Here is a 16,749-nt window from a genome sequence, read left to right on the forward strand (position 1 = left end):
GTGTGCCAAATCTCATCCAAATCCAAACAGCGCAGCGGTTGGGGCGTTGTTGAGTGACAAACACACACACTCACCCGCAAACTTTCGCGTTTATAATATCAGCGTGATAAACATCCTAATGTGTTCGTAGCTCAGATGAAATTCAGATTTGCTTGTATTTTTTGTTTTTATTTAAAAAAAACTGTGTGTAAATGTGTAGAGGAGAGTGTGGCAGTGCGCACAGCTCGACTTTCGCGAGTGTCTGGTGCCGATTTTTTTCTAACCTAACTAAAACTAAGTGTATTTTGGAGGGGTCCGGGTTAGGGAGGGACCTATGTAGGCGCGTCTCAGGCCGAAGCCTATACGCCTAGTCATGCTGGGATTAGCCATGCAGGGAGAGGGTCGCATGCATCATGTGCTAGGAGGGGATTGGCCAGCCATGGCAACGATTGGCGCCATGACTAACTCCCCTCACGCTTAAATCTAGACTATAACCAGAGATAGGTTGGGCCCAGGTAAAACCTGCATAGACACAGAGGAAACCCTGGGCACATTCATGCGGGATGGAAATTGGCATGCATTACGTGTAGGAATTGACAGGAGACAGAGGATGGTCTGGAGCCGTGGCGCGGGCGGGCTACTCACCGTCCATGAAGTCGAACTGCTCCTCCGGGTAGCGGCCCGCCTCCCCGCCCTTCACCTTCTCCCAGGCTGCAACAGCAGAGAGCCGCGCTCAAACATTCACACACATCTGTACAGCTGCGCATTTGCGTGAAAACAACTGTATCACTGTAACACTGTTGTTCCAGTACCTCCAGTAGTTAAAGTTATTTGTAAACCGTTCCCTGAATAACTTTCCAGTATTAACTGCTCACATTAACAATCATAATAAAACCAATTTAAAGTCAAATTAGTGAATATTCGATCATATTTTCCGTTTTTTTTAATATATGCTTGAATGAAACCTCAATTGAAATATAAAATTATGCACCAGTTTTTGTAATAAATACCTACTCAGTGCTATCATATATGCAAACAAATAACCATATCCATGTTTTGTGTAAAGTTTCAATATCTTTCTGGGAGTATTACAAATTATTTCTTGACAACTGTTTTCCAAAGGCATCTTTTATAAGAGTTCAGAATTTTTTTTCTTAGAGCGCTTACATATATTATATAAGTATTGTAGTAACGATTGCAAAGAACAAGTCCTTGTAGTTTCCAGATGTTACGAACCCGAGTTTCAGTACGTTTCCAAAAGTTGTCACAATCGAGTAAAAGTTTCAGTTGTTCATCACTAATGGCACAACTTGTAACAATCAACATTAGGCAACATGACCGTTCTTGTAACTAGCAACATGTGGGAAAATAACCTCTTTTAATTAATGTACTGGTAACCGTTACTACTTTTGAGTTCCAGAGTAAATTTGTTCATGACTCTAGTTCATTTCTGTGTTGTCTATGTAATTGTCGGTAGAACGAGAACTAGTCCACATCTTTCCAGGAGAATTATAAGTAAATATGTCAATGTAACCTACCTAAATTGTGTGAAAGGTAGAAACGTAGTATGTATGCCTTGTAAAACAAGTGTCAGTTACAAGTTTGTAAGCTACAACTGTCAATCACCAATCATTTTGAGAAGCCTATGAGACAATCACTTGTAAACTTGTGAAAACTCGCTTGTCCTTTGCAGTGTACGAGATTTATTTTGTGAAACATTTGTACTTGACATATTCTTAACTTGTAAAATTTTTACTTGTTAGTTACAGATTTGTACTTTTGTGAAATAGTACCCTGATGGAACATTTGCTGGAAAAAGTAAAGCCAAACAAAACAGACCGTTGCCGGACAGCGAAAGGAAAAACAAAACGCTCTTTCCAACATTGTTGTCATAAACTCAACTTATGCTTTCGTATGGACAACAACAAAATGAGACGATTGTTTTCAACATGGTGCGACAGCTTTGCCCATCCCCTCTTACTTCTCACCCACTCTTCTATAACACAGCCATCCTACCCACGTGCTGTGCCAGCCACTTGCGGAAGCGACCTTCGTGAAAATAAATTTGGTTTCAATTGTGTGCAGTCCAACATAAAAGCTGCTCTGTACACTCCCGTTCAAGTAAGTTCTTTTCGTTTAGAAACAGTAATGCTGTGTGTGATGGCCGAATGACTAGATATACGTACACAGGAAAAAAAAAATTTTTTGTCTAAAATGCTTCCAGACTGTTGATATAGGACAAAAATAAGATGGATTAAGGAGAATGTATTTCATGTTGCTCCAACACTTGTAACATTTTACAAGTTTGTTTTTATATGTTCTGTATTCATAACAATTCGTTACTGGTAAATTATTACTGGTTATTATTGCTACCTTGCATATATATTATATAATTGTTCTTTAGTCCTTTATCTACTAATAAGCTGAGCATACGAAGTATAAGGGCGACAATCCCTCGTAAATCAAATGCCATATATAAAAATCACACAAAAGGTACATCAAAAGAATGAGTTGAAGATAACTGTCACCAACTAGATTGAAAATGTGTAATTAGAACCAACAATTATAAGATTTATTTTTATTTATTTTTTTATTCCTTTTGCTTGGCAAACGAAAAAAAGACATTCTCCGTCGGTCTACTACGTAAAAACCTGCAGAAACGAACGAATTCCCCTCTGTCCGTCAGCTGAGAGCCAAGCATTTTACATTCATGAGCCGGGCACACCCGGGCATCCATAACCCTCAAACCAGGCTGGCCATCCTGAGAGGCATCCGCCTCTTCGCTGGGCCCCGCCAGAACTGGCAGTCCATTTCCCACGCACAACCAACCCCCTCCCCATGCGTCCACGTCCTCGCACATCCACGCCTTCGTTGCGCATTCTGGCGGCGCGTCTAGGGAGCTTTCTGTCTGCCAGCACGTATCACTTTCCGTCCGATTCGCACGTGATCACGCTTTTTTTTTCGTTTTGTCCATAATTCACTTGCTTTTGCCAAGATCCAATACGTCAGTAGACCTATAAACATCCGTTCCAATGCTTATCTGTACTAACATTATAAAGATATAGTGTTTTTTTGTTTGTATGAAGTGAACTCGAAAGTAACTGGGCCGATTTTAAAACCTCTTTCATGAACATATGCTATTTTTTGTTTATTTTCTTTTGATATGCTTTCGTAAGCAAACAGATGAACAGGCCAAATTTTCTTTATTACAGATTACACAAGTTTTCACAGTTCAGTGAATCTCCGCGACAACGTCCGCTGTGTTTTCGCAACCCCGTGCGTGGAATACCGCTCTGTTCCCAATACTGCTCAATGACAGTAACCAGTAGACAGTAGACAGTAGATAAGAACAGCGATTTATAAACACTTTGAATATGCTAGCCATCTAATGGAGTACTGGTGCATTGGGCTTTTGAGATGTATGTGGTTATCAGTTGTTTGTTGTAATTCTCAAAATAAAAATTGCTTTGTTACGTGCCCGGCAAAGGCCGGGTACCACAGCTAGAGTTTTATATTGTTATCTGTGGAAATTGTGTCGCACCCAGAGCAAAAGGAATAGGAGGTGTAGAAATCCTCGCGGCCGGGTACACAAGAGGTTGAATTTCGAGATTTTATTTTAGTGTGTAAGTTAAATTGATAATAAAGCGAAAATTACATGTATATTGTTATTAGAATTCATTAGTGACCGTATAAGTTACGCGATACAAGCACGTTTTCAGTTATAGTCACGGTAACATTTACAATCTTAATTTTGTTTTAAACTTTTTTTTGACGTGACAACGTCTAATAAATCGATGAACGCCGGCTGCACGCACGAAAAAGTGTCCCGTTACGCACATTGTCCCGTTATGCTGTGTCCCGTTACGCTCATTGTACGCTTGCGCCGCATCCATCTCTCTTCCACTCGATTGGAACAACCATCGATTTGACTTTTTCGAGGGACATTAAATTTGAAACACTCCCATTCCTTTCCTACTTTTCCTATCATCGTCCTATCCTTAACAGAATAACACAGATTGGAAGAAGTTAAATTGCAAACATGTATAAAAGTTATAGTTAAAATAATCTCTTCGTTAAAGAAATAAACATATTTGAATTGATGAGTGCAAATAAAAGTAAATTTATCAATAATTAAATTGTAGATTTCATTTCATTCCTTCTTTGTATCCATACAAAATAGTGATAATTCAATAAAAATGATTCAATTTTATTCATAAAAGTATGCAATCATTTCATCAATGTTTTGTTATGATGTTGTCACGTTAAACTATCGTCTGTAAACCGACTTTACAGACAACCAATTTTTTGCTAGCCCTAAGTATTGGAAGGGGGCCCGACACAATTATGTGTCACCGAGCCTTTGGTTTTCTCCTGACTGTCCTGGTTGCATCAACACTTGGCAGTATCCGAACACACGGGGATGTGTCCATAGTACACACATACCTACATCCCTTAGCAAATGCAGCCACAATGTATTGGACGCATGTCTAAAAGAGATGGATGGTAACAGAATACTTTTACTGCTAGCACCACCTGTTTACAGTTGGCCGTACTAATGTGCGTGCAGCCCTTTTTAGTCGTGATATCTACGAAAATTCAGCATAACGTAAATAACAACGTCCTATTAAAAAACAATTAATGTATCATGAATGCTATAAATGTAAGCGATCAAAATAAAAGTATTGGTATGAATCTCAATTCATAAAAAAAGATACTTATAATGACCATTGATTCCCCCTATGCGTTGAAATTCACCTTTCAATAATTTTTATCGTCGTCTTTGTCTCTACTTGAGTTATCGCGCTTATAACGCTTAAAAAAAAATCTCATCCCGAAAAATCCGAAGTAATATTATGTACAAACAAAATAAAACACGATTCCGAAGCTAATGGATGTAGGGTCGCATCAGTGGAATGGCTGCGCAGTCTTTCTTCTAGCAGTCTCGTTCGACGACGCGGAATTAACTGTTAGCGCAGTCCCGAACCAATCAGGCGTCAGGAAACGACTCCCGCACTACGCTAATTCAAGTGAGTCTCGTATGCGCCGTCATTAGTAAAAATGCAACCCGCAAAATCAGCCGCGACTCCGATTTCAATCGTATTCAATCGCCGCCCATCGCTGTACTCGCGGTTCTTCCAATTAACTCCACGCAGTTTTGTTCCCGGTCGTTTTTCGCTCGTCGGTTGGGGACGCCGACTCCCTGTTTTTAAAATTGTTCGCCTGCAATCACTAAGTAACTCTATCAAACGCATCCTCAATTCGAGCGGGGAGGCTGGAATTGGACGGTATATTACTGGTAGTTGGAGGAGAGTCCAGCAGAGTGAGCGGTATGACGAAGATATAAAACGAAGTTTATAATTTTATAAATTAAAATGTTTGTTCTTTTCTTTTTTGGTTTCGTAATTTTTTTATTTTTTTGTTCCATTTTTATTTTTAAAAAAAAATATGTCTTACTTCCAACTATTTATGAACATATTTAATTTCAACCGCCAATTTTTTGAGCTGAGCAGACTGAGTTAACAATGCATGCTACCGGTTGGAGCACTAAATGCAGCAACAGTGTTCAAAATCGAGGTGGCCGCGTGGCCGGTCTATTCTATGCCTTCCACGAGAGAAGCATAAAGCCAGATTATACAAGGGTAGGGAAGGGAACATAGAGGAGTGGGAGGTTTACAGTTGCTGCATCGAGTTGGAAAGACCCTCTTTTTTGTACATATTGAGTGTATATTATGAACACCATATTATAAAGAACAGTTTTCTGGTCGTTGCATAGTCTTGTTTGTTCTTCACTTTCGCTAGCACATGCTCCATTTTGACATTCTCTATGAATATCTCCAATAAGACAGCGTATAGTTGGCTTCTAAACAAAGTGCTCAGATTCAGTAAAGAATTTTTTTATTTTATTTGAAAATAGTTCGTGGCATCAGAATTGAGATGTGTTCCAAGTATTATCTAGGAAACGCAGTTGTAGATGATGAATACACTATCTGTCATAACCAGTAAGTAAGTAAAAATTTTGTTTGATGTGTCGCGTAAAACATCCGTCAAAGATTATATCATTTACTGTTTTTTTTTCTTTTTTTTTTTTCGCGGATGGGTTGGATGTTTGCAACTTTCTACCCTGACAGGTTTAGCGAAGTGTAAGGAGGGGAAATTCATGGGTGTTAAAAGTACAAAGGTAGAAATATTACCACCTGAACGCATGAGAGCTATAAACGGAACAGTTTTGTTTGTTAAACGGCATAAATTAAATGCTATGCAGTCAGTCAAATGCAAAAATCGTAATTTAATAACCGTACCGGTATTAAATTTTATGTAAGAATTGAAAATTATAAGATAGAAAATACAAATTCTTACTTTAGTGGAATGTGTAACTTTTTTCGGCACGTTGTTCCTCCAGTTAAATTTTCTATATTAAGTTTAGACGATAACTTAATTATTAGCAAATCACTTTATATATTTTATTATTCATTACCTGTGCAAAAATGAAACCTTACGAAACGCGGCATTCAAATTACTTCTTCCCTTCCAAATGCATTTTCTGAACTTTTTATGTTGATGGTGTAGTAACACCAAGGAGCAATAGTTGTAGTTACGCCCACCAATAAAACGATTTGGTTGTAGTTACACAATTACTTCTTCCGGTGACAAGAACGCCTAGTTACTGCTTGGTATTTGGTATCACAAATAGTTGACTCAGAAGGCAATAGATAGCGCTGCATGTCACGTTTGGCACGCTTCCACGGCGCGCTGTCCGCTCACTAGCGCTACTAGCGTGCAGAGAGCGAAGCTTTTCCAATAAAGAAACAAGAATATGAGAGTAAGCAACATCTCCTCCGTCAGAAGAATTTGTAATAAACATAATTTATGTCTGCCGCATTTTCCTCATCGCAAGTAAAGTAACGCGCAATAAATTTTACCTTTCGAACAATCGTTCAGCTAGCCTGTTTTAAGTACGTATTCTTGGTATGTTATCAAATAATAACAATAATTTATTAATTTCATTTTGTTACATTTTTCTGGTCTGATCATATGAACACAAATTTACCATGTTTAAAAAAAGACACAAGTGCTAGATAAAAATAATTTTTTTTTAATAATAAACTTCACATTGCCTTCTTAAAGGCTCGACCTCAGACTTCGAACTTTGGCTGGTTGTATAAACTACACAACTATCACAACACGCAACCAATGCAAGGAAATCATAGTCGTTTATAAATCACATAAGAAGCAACAAGTCCTCAATCTTATAACTTAACATTTTAAAACAATAGGAAACAAATTTGTACACCTTGCTTGTTTTTAATAATTCGTATTTATCATGAAAAAAAATAACTGTTATTAATTTGATCATGTGTCCGTCGGAAACGCAAGCAGAAACGCCAGAAAGCTGGACGTTGAAGAAAAAAAATGGATGCGTGTACTTATGTACGCGCGTGAGAAGTTATACTTCTTATACTTCTTTGGCAAAATAGTTTTTTTAATTGCATGAAAATAATTAATTACAATAAAATAATAAAAGGGCTGGAAAAAGATAGTCAACACAGTCAATAAAGTTCAGTTTAAATTTGAAAAATTAAATAAATAAAATTTAGAGAATAACAAATATATGATATAATTTGTACTAAATATTATTAGATTCTTAATTTTAAATATTTATTATTGATTATTTAATATTTTAAAAGAAAATAAATAAATTTAATAATAAATTCAAAAATTTAATTTACGTTTATTAATTTTTTTATATTTATTATTTTCTTAATTTAATATCCTCTTTTCATTTTTATCAAAAAAGTTTTCATTAAATTTGTTTATTCATTTTATAAATATTTATTATTTATTCAATTTAATAATAAATATTAAAAATTAATATTTTTATTTGATGTTCGATTTTAATTTTTATCACAAATTTTTTATTAAATATTTTATTAAATTTACTTTTTTATTTTTTAAATATTAAATAACCAATAATAAATATTTAACATTAATAATTAAAAATAATTAGTATTAATTATATTAATAATAATATTTTAATTTATATCAATAAATAATACATACGGATAGCTAACCTTAATTATAATGGAGCACTTGAAAAAGTATAAAGGCACAATTTGTTTTACTAATATTTACGAATAGTAATTAATATTAATCAAAATATTCAATTTAAATCACTACTGAATATAATTTAAGAGCACAAATATAATTCGCACTTGTATGAAACTAAAACACGTGTTGTGAATGTAGAAACTAGAAACATGTGGATAAATATAATAATATGAAAACAGTGATCAGAAGCGACGAGCGTGCCAACATGCGCGACTAATATAGGTTCTATTTATATTTTGTTGGTAGCTTTTTTCGAGACTTAATGAGTGGTTTAGCGGGCAGCTTCAACCTGTTAATTTTGTGTTACAGTGATGCGCGCGCATCTTAAAATTTCACTCTCATCATTTTTTCATAACGCGCTTAAAGAAGTATAACTTCAAAAATTGCGTTGTATTACTGAGCCTTGTGTCGTTTATAAACCGGTGCTCTATAATGTGGTTGTTGAACATTTTGCATCTTTCGTTCTTGCATAGTTTACAAACCCGCCCTTATTGTGGACAATACGCCACACATTGTTCAACGTATGGGCCTCTTGAGGGTCGCCAGGTTGTCAACTTCCAGTAGAGGTGTCGCGACGTAGGCCTACACACCGCATCTAGACCAATGATGACTAGCGATCACTGACAGATGACGGTGGAATATTGTGGAGATTGATGAGCGATGATGGTTGACATCGAAGTCATGACGGAGAAATGACGGAATGAATGGATGGTAGAAACGGGAGAATCCCAGAAAACTCATTGGCTCATGGCAATGTCCCCATGTTTACCCCTTACAAAAAAAAATCCGGGTTCAGTCACAATGGGGTTTGAACACGGATCGGCTTGGTGGATTTGCTAAGAGATGATGGTGATTATGGTAACGGTCATACTGTTTTGTTCGTTTGATAGGATTTTACTTCGCACAGTTATTCACAGAAGCTTAAGGTAACTGCGCCTCCAATATTATAGTGGACTCCGAAACACTTGAATACCTACCTGTATAGGACATCATGTCACGAAATTGTAAATTTTCATAAGAACAAGTTTTCAATTTGTTTATTTCTTTTGAGTAGAAATAGAAAGTAGTACTGTACACAAACGTGTACTTGAAGAAATTAATATTTTCTTTTAAAATTACTTATGAACTCTATTGCAGGATTTAATAACAGGGCGCCAGAGGTATTCAACATGTGACAATAAAATAATACTCTCAATAATTATTTTTATTGAATTAAACATAGCATGAAAAACCTCGAGTCATGGAATCAACAAAACAAACAAATATTAAATAACTAAATGAGTCCAGTCTATGGGATTTCGTAGACGACCTGACTCTTAAACAAAATAAATAAAAAGTATTTAAGTTCCTGAAAGTGTTCACAACGTAAAACGTTTTGGGGTTTGCTCCGGCTTGCTCGAGCATGAAATTCCTAGCTTCTGGACCTCTGAACCTGTGTGTGAATAAATTGTGGTTCTTAATTAAATTGCCGATATTTGCCGAAAATCAATGGTCACGTAATTTGATAATACTTTAAAGTTTGTCCTGATACTGTTCAATTAAGTTGACGGTAAAAATTACGTTAGCGTCCCAATACAAAGACGATGCAGGCCATACCTTATCTCTGGAAGATTAAGATCGTTCAGAAAATACGTCGTAACTCACGTAAATTGAATGCAAGCCCTCTGCATTCAATGTCAGGGCGTATCTGACTATTGCCCTGTATGCAGACGTAATTATCACAGTAATAACGCCGAAAATAGCCTCGCCACGTATAAATATTCCCCGAGGGAATAAACTTCACCACGCACTAAATGGCGTCATTTTTCAATCTTTTTTCTTCTCTCTTGCCTAAATTAAATTGTTACTTGAAATAGGCCAATCACGGCCGCGACACGTTAGCGTCCTTTTTACTTAGGCCAATAAAACGTCACTTTGACACTAGCATAGGCTCGTTGAAGCTGTTCCAAAAGCCGCGCGATTATTTATATCAGCAGTTGTCATGACGACGCAGCACGAGCTGCGCGCGCCGCCATGCGAGAAACAAAACAAAACACTGCCGAAAGTCCGGGAAGCGGAATTAAACTCGAACGTAATACAATAACAAACAGTTTCAGTTAGTCTGATAATACCGTAGTATTACAGTACCTAGTAGAAATTGATTTATGAAACTTTGCAATACAATATTTTTTTTCGAACTAATATTTTAATGCTTTCATTATATTTTTTTAATTGGGCCTTTTTAAATAACAATTTCACTTCGGACATGATGTAATGCGTGTCTAAAACCACTATACAAGGCAAAAAATGTACATCATTGACATAGTACAACTATCTTATATATAAAAATTAATATTTGTGTGTTCCTCTTATGCCTTTGCGTATCGTTTATCCGATTGTGTTGAAACTTTGCACACTTTAGACCTGTCTTGGTGTCCCCCTTTTTTCATCCCTTACAGCTTAATGATGGTACATATAAATGAAATTAAGCATAATTAATGTTAAAAACAAGTTATAATTTACTGCTTTATCTAATTTTAAAATAGCCACCTCCATCTTCCTGTCGATATGAAATTTCATAAACAACCCCGTTCCCCTTTCCCATCCCTTAAAACAGGATTTTTGGTATTTCTTTATGAAATTTTGAATACTTGGCGTAAAAATTAAGAGGAAGATAACTGTATTTATTCCGATTTAATAAAACAAAGTCCCATACCCCTGTCTACATGATAATTCAAAATATCCCTAATTCCCCTTACTATGTACCTCTAAACCCCTTAAACGAGAATTATTCTCTCCTTGATGAAATTTTTCACATTTGATGTTCAAAATAAAAATACTGTTAACCCTATCCTGTTTCCTGGCTACATGAAGTTTAGAAAAAACAACCTCCGTTCACCTTTACTACCCCTTAAAGCAAAAAATTTGTCTCTACTTGGTGAATTTTTAAACAGTCCGCGTACAAAGAAAGGGAATTTATCGCCAAAATCCAATTTAAAAAAGAAGTTCACTGAAAACATGAGATTACCAAAAACCACCCCCATTTACCTTTCCTACTCCTTAAAGCAGTTTTTTTGGCCCTCCAAGATTAAATTTTGCACACTTGGCGTTAAAAATAAGAACACTACTATCTACGTCTGATTTTAACAAAAAGATAATTGAATACATGAGATTTTGAAACACTACTTTCTTCCATCCCTCCCTCCCTACCACATCACCTGTTTTTACCCGTTGAATCAAAATTTGGGAAAATCTTGATTTTTTCACACTGACGTTTAAATTAAGAAGACAATTACTGTCTACTTCCGATTTCGAGGGAAAAAAATCCCCTTCAGCCTGTGTTCAGCCCGGGCAACGCCGGGTACTGCAGCTAGTATTACATAAACAAAAGGAAAAGTTATTCTTTACCTCCGAGGTACAGCAAGCATTATTTTCATCTAGGACTATTACTACGGGTGTGTTTTGGCGCAAATTTTATTGCGTGTCACATGCTACACGTTGTCTTTCAATAGACAAAGCAAAGGAAATATTTATGATGAAGGTTTTTTCTAAAAAATTGCGTCGCCATTTTCTGAGTTTCTGCAGCTAATAAATTCCTATAAATTTACGTCTAATTAACTTTTTATCTAAATATTTCTTCATTAACATCTGAAATCAAAAAACTAAGAACTCAACATGGATGACCACTTTAAGACCGGGTTTATAGATTACGCAATGAACGCAACGACGTAACAGCGCAACACGTAACCAAAGCAAACAAATGACGGTCGTTTACAAAGCACGAAAATCGAATGACGTTATCAGCCCTTTAACTTGAATTTTTAAACACTAAAAATCAAGTTTATTTCCAGGAGTTCTTATGATAATTCATATTTATCATGAACATACATTAAACTGTCAATAATTTTATTTAAAAGTGTTATTTATTTCACTGTGCGAAATATAACAAGTGAAAACGTGATATATTTAATAAACGCAACATCCTGTAATTTCTATGCACTTAAAGCCTGCATTTTCAAACATTTTCGGAATACTTCACTTCTGGTATGGAAAACTGAAAACAAACCCAAAACGCAAGAAGTTCAAAGTTGGCCGGTGCTTGCGTTGCGTTTTTGCGTACTATTAGGAAAGGCCGTTATTGAACATCTTGCGTTGTGTTCTTGCTTTTCTTGCGTAGTTTATAAACCCGGCTTAAATGCGACGTTAATATGTTATTTATACGTTATTTGACACCGATTACACTGTCAAGTGTTTAAGATGGAATGGTTTTCTTAATAACACGTTACGTTAAGCCTTTTATAGATAAAGTTACATGCTTATGATAATGATAAAATGTATTATAGAAATATCAATGAATCTAACATTCTGAAGCGGACGGGGAACATTGATTTAAAAGAGCAAGTGATATTTAGGAATCATTTGCCAAGCAATAAAGTACCTACCCTCAATTTACGCATTAGTTCCAAGCAATGTAGGGACTGGTACCACAAACACAGAAACCGCCACTTAAAAATGTTCCACGACGAGACAAATGGTCTGTATCTTTGAAGACAAACATTGGTTGTCTGTAAAGTCAGTTTACGGACGATAGTTTAACGTGACAACGTCATAAAAAACATTGATGAAATGATTGCATACTTTCATGAATAAAATTGAATCATTTTTATTGAATTATCACTATTTTGTATGGATACAAAGAAGGAGTGAAATTAAATCTACAATTTAATTGATAAATTTTCTTTTATTTGCACTCATTAATTCAAATATGTTTATCACTTTAACGAAGAGATTATTTTAACTATAACTTTTATACATGTTTGCTATTTAACTTCTTCCAATCTGTGTTATTCTGTTAAGGATATGACGATGATAGGAAAAGTAGGAAACGAATGGGAGTGTTTCAAGTTTAATGTGCCTCGAAAAAGTAAAAATCGATGGTTGTTCCAATCGAGTGGAAGAGAGATAGATGCGGCGCAAGCGTGAAATGAGCGTAACGGGACAAAGCGTAACGGGACAATGTGCGTAACGGGAAACTTTTTCGTGCGTGCAGCCGGTGTTCATCGATTTATTAGATGTTGTCTCGTCAAAAATAAGAATAACAACAGGTGTGAGGAACTGGGAACTGGAGCACGGGTCGTCGCAGGAAGGCCGTGTCACTGGCCAAGATGTCATGGCGGCGGCCCCGAGTGGTCTTCGCGTGTCGCGGCCTCGCCCCTTCGGTAAACATGCCTTCAACTTCAGCTTGGAATTCTCCCATCCGAAATATTTCTTTTCAGATAGCCTATCTGAAACTTTCTTTAAAAGGTAAAAGTGTAATTGTGTCATTCATGTCGTGGTCACACAGCGGATGTTTGTTTTCAGCATGCTGGACAATTCAAGCAACTGAAGAAGTCTGCAGTGTCAGTTTCGAGCAGTGTGGCCCTGCACCCATAAACCCCTAAAAATAAAATAAACTGGAGAGAAATTACAAAAGAAAAAATAATCTCATCAGTGGCTTTTCATTAATTTTTAAGACATCAGAAATGAGTTGAAACAGCTTATTTTAAGGGGCTATAATGTTTTTCTAGATTATGTTTTGGAGTCCCCATTTATTAGGAGGTATGGCAATCAACCCAAAAACTTTCGATCATAAATAAACCTCTGATTATTTCCCACCACACAACTGAAAACTAAAAATAAAAAAGTGCATGGAGTTCACGCGTGACAAAATTGAAAATTCGTGCTTATAATAATATTAGATATATATAGGAAACAAAATTATCTTTGGATGAGGTCGCAGACCACACACACACACACACACACACACACACACATATATATATATATATATATATATATATATATATGCAAGCATGCGAGCGTTAAATTATGCTGTTGCGCAAGTATGCACGTGTGAAAAAATGCAACAATGCAAGTGTGCTTGTATGTGAGTGTGCAAGTGTACCAGGCATGAAGATCTGCATCATTTCTACCTCTTTCCCTATCATCTCCTCCTCTGTAGGGTTCCCCCACCACATACCTAACTATTCCCCTCCTCTCCCTGTTCCTCCACCAAGTACATAACTATTCCCCTTTACTGCCTGTTTCCCCACCACGTACCTAACTATTCCCCTCCCTTCCCCAGTTCCCCCACCATGTACATAACTATTCCCCTCCACTGCAGGATTCCCCCACCACATACTTAACTATTCCCCTCTTCTGCAGGGTTCTCCAGCCACGTACCTAACTATTCCCCTCCTCTCCCGGTTCCCCCCCCCCCCACGTACACAACTATTCTCCTCCACTGCAGGATTCCCCCACCACGTACCTAACTATTCCCCTCTTCTGCAGGGTTCCCCAACCACGTACCTAACTATTCCTCTCCTCTCCCGGTTCCCCCACCACGTACACAACTATTCCCCTCCACTTCCGGTTCCCCCACTACGTACATAACTATTCCCCTCCTCTGCAGGGTTCCCCCACCACGTAACTAACTGGTCCCCTCGTGCGAATGTAATTGTCGCAACGCTCGAGACTTGCAGTCCCCTCCAGCAGAGAGAAGGAGCAGGGGAGCAGGACGTGGGCGGAGGGCGGGCTCGGGCGGGCTCGGGCGGACGCACCTCTCCTGAGGAAGCGGCGCAGGACGCCCGGGGCGCGAGGGCGGGGCGGGGTGGGGCTGGGCGAGCCCTCAGTGCGGCTGCTGCGCCGCGACCTGCCCGGCTCCTCGCGGCTGCTGCGCCGCGACCCCCCGGCTGCAACACGCGCACACGCCACTGCTTCTCTCCGCGCGACATGCAACCACACACTGTGCTTTTCATCATATACTTTAATGATTCATAGAGACCGGAAAAATTCGCGAATTCATTTCGCGATAGGCTAAAATACAAATAGTTATACCTCAGTGCTGCCTCTGCCGTTGGCTCACAACTCACCTGGATGACTCTGGGCCAATGAGAAACACCCAACCAAAGCTTTATCGAATCGCAGGCTGTTACGTTGGGACGCCTCACAAGACAGCAGCCAATTTTACCGAGTGTACGTATAACTATGGAGTTCATACTACAGGGCATTGAACCCGCGAATTTTTCAAGTCCCTAATGATTCATATCGAATACTGGTCCATATATTTTAAAACATTTGTTTATTAAATACTGAGTATTTATTTAGATTTTTTTTAACTTGATTGAATTTTACCTAACCAATCTTATTTATGATATCACTCCAGTCTTTTATTATTTTATTTCTATTATTCATGAACTTAAACTTAAATTTAGTTTCTTATTACGCCAAGTAAGTATAACTTCTAACACACCCATTTTTTATGACTTTAAGCTATAGTTCTTAATTTTACCTATTAATCCGAAATTTTTGGCATATCAAGGCATAGATAATATCTCCCGGACCTTCTGTACATTGGTGCAACCATGTGTTTACTAAAAGCCGCGAGGAAATAACATATTATTCCACGCTAAAAAAAACCATGATAATCACACCAGTTCACAAGTGTTGACTTCTACAAGTAGCTAAAGGTAAGTCCTACGCCATGCCAAAACAGTCCGTAATCTTTATTGCAAGCGGTATAAAAATATTTAAGATTGCAAGATGGCGAGGCCTAATCTCCCTTAAGCCTCGGTCTCACGCGCAAATAAAATATTTAGTCATTACCATTAGTTAAGGGTTATTTATGTAAATTTTAACATATGCCTCTTGTACAATTTTTGTTCTGTGAATAACATTTTAAACCGCTATTTACTGAGTGTTATATAATTGCTCTAAAAGGTCGTGCAAGTGATGGCAATCACTAACACTTGCGCGGCTTTTTACACACTTTGTATAACACATAAAAAATATTTGTGACACAACAAGAAATGCAAGATATATATTTATTGTTAAATTTACAGAAGAAGTCTGAGTTGTTATAAGTAATGACGGGTAAATTAAAATATAAATTAAAAATTGGGGCGTGTGCGACCCCCACCAAAAGCGGGAGATATAGAAACCGATATAGGCCTACGCCATCTTGGTTTGAAACGTTTAGTAACTATTCGTTTAGTTTTTAAAATTTTGACTACCTTAAAGCATATTATATTATTTGGTATAAAGTTAATAATGATTAGCTGGTATAAATAGTTCCCTTGTATATTTACTGCCATATTGTACTGGATTTATTTTTAGGGGAAGGACTACAACTGAAATAATACTGTCGATAGACGAAGGCATGTTTACAATATTTAACAATTATAAAATAATAATTGCAACATTTGTAACCAATTTTTAAACCAATGCGAGATCTTTCGGTTTCTATATCCCGTCCCCTTAAAAAGATAAGTCGACATCTTACGTTTACATTTACACAAAAAGATTAATTTTTGCCGAGCGAGATGGCACAGCAGTAGAACGGATTCTCGTCCAGGAGGAGTGGGGTTCGGAACTCGGTCCGTGCATCTGTGTTTCCCCGCGATCCCGCCAGGGGTGCTGGATGCTTCCTCATAGCCACCGAAGACCAAGCCCCTGACGTATCCGGTGTTTGTCCTTCTCCACGACCGCTGTCGACGAGACGTTAGGCCCCGCCCAGCTGGGCAGAGCTTCAGGAGAAAGCACGTGGTTTGAAAACTCCTCAAGATATCAGCATGACGTCTGTTTACGAAAAACATTTAATAATTCTCTGAGGGCAGATGAGTAGTTCTGTTTCCGTATTTCGTTTTG

The 16,749-nt window shown here is 37.4% G+C and overlaps 1 protein-coding gene across 1 annotated transcript in view; it reads right to left on the bottom strand.

The window, feature by feature from the left end:
* LOC134530414 (Kv channel-interacting protein 1-like) overlaps positions 1-16,749 on the bottom strand; it is a 286,452-nt gene that overhangs the window by 248,939 nt on the left and 20,764 nt on the right. The window contains exons 2-3 of the mRNA XM_063365217.1: positions 14,664-14,795; positions 625-690 (exon numbers count right to left, since the gene is read on the bottom strand). Coding sequence (XP_063221287.1) covers positions 625-690; positions 14,664-14,795 — 198 coding nt within the window. The remainder of the gene's footprint in view (positions 1-624; positions 691-14,663; positions 14,796-16,749) is intronic.

Source organism: Bacillus rossius, chromosome 3, assembly GCF_032445375.1.
Source record: "Bacillus rossius redtenbacheri isolate Brsri chromosome 3, Brsri_v3, whole genome shotgun sequence".
Classification (NCBI taxonomy): Eukaryota; Metazoa; Arthropoda; class Insecta; order Phasmatodea; family Bacillidae; genus Bacillus; species Bacillus rossius.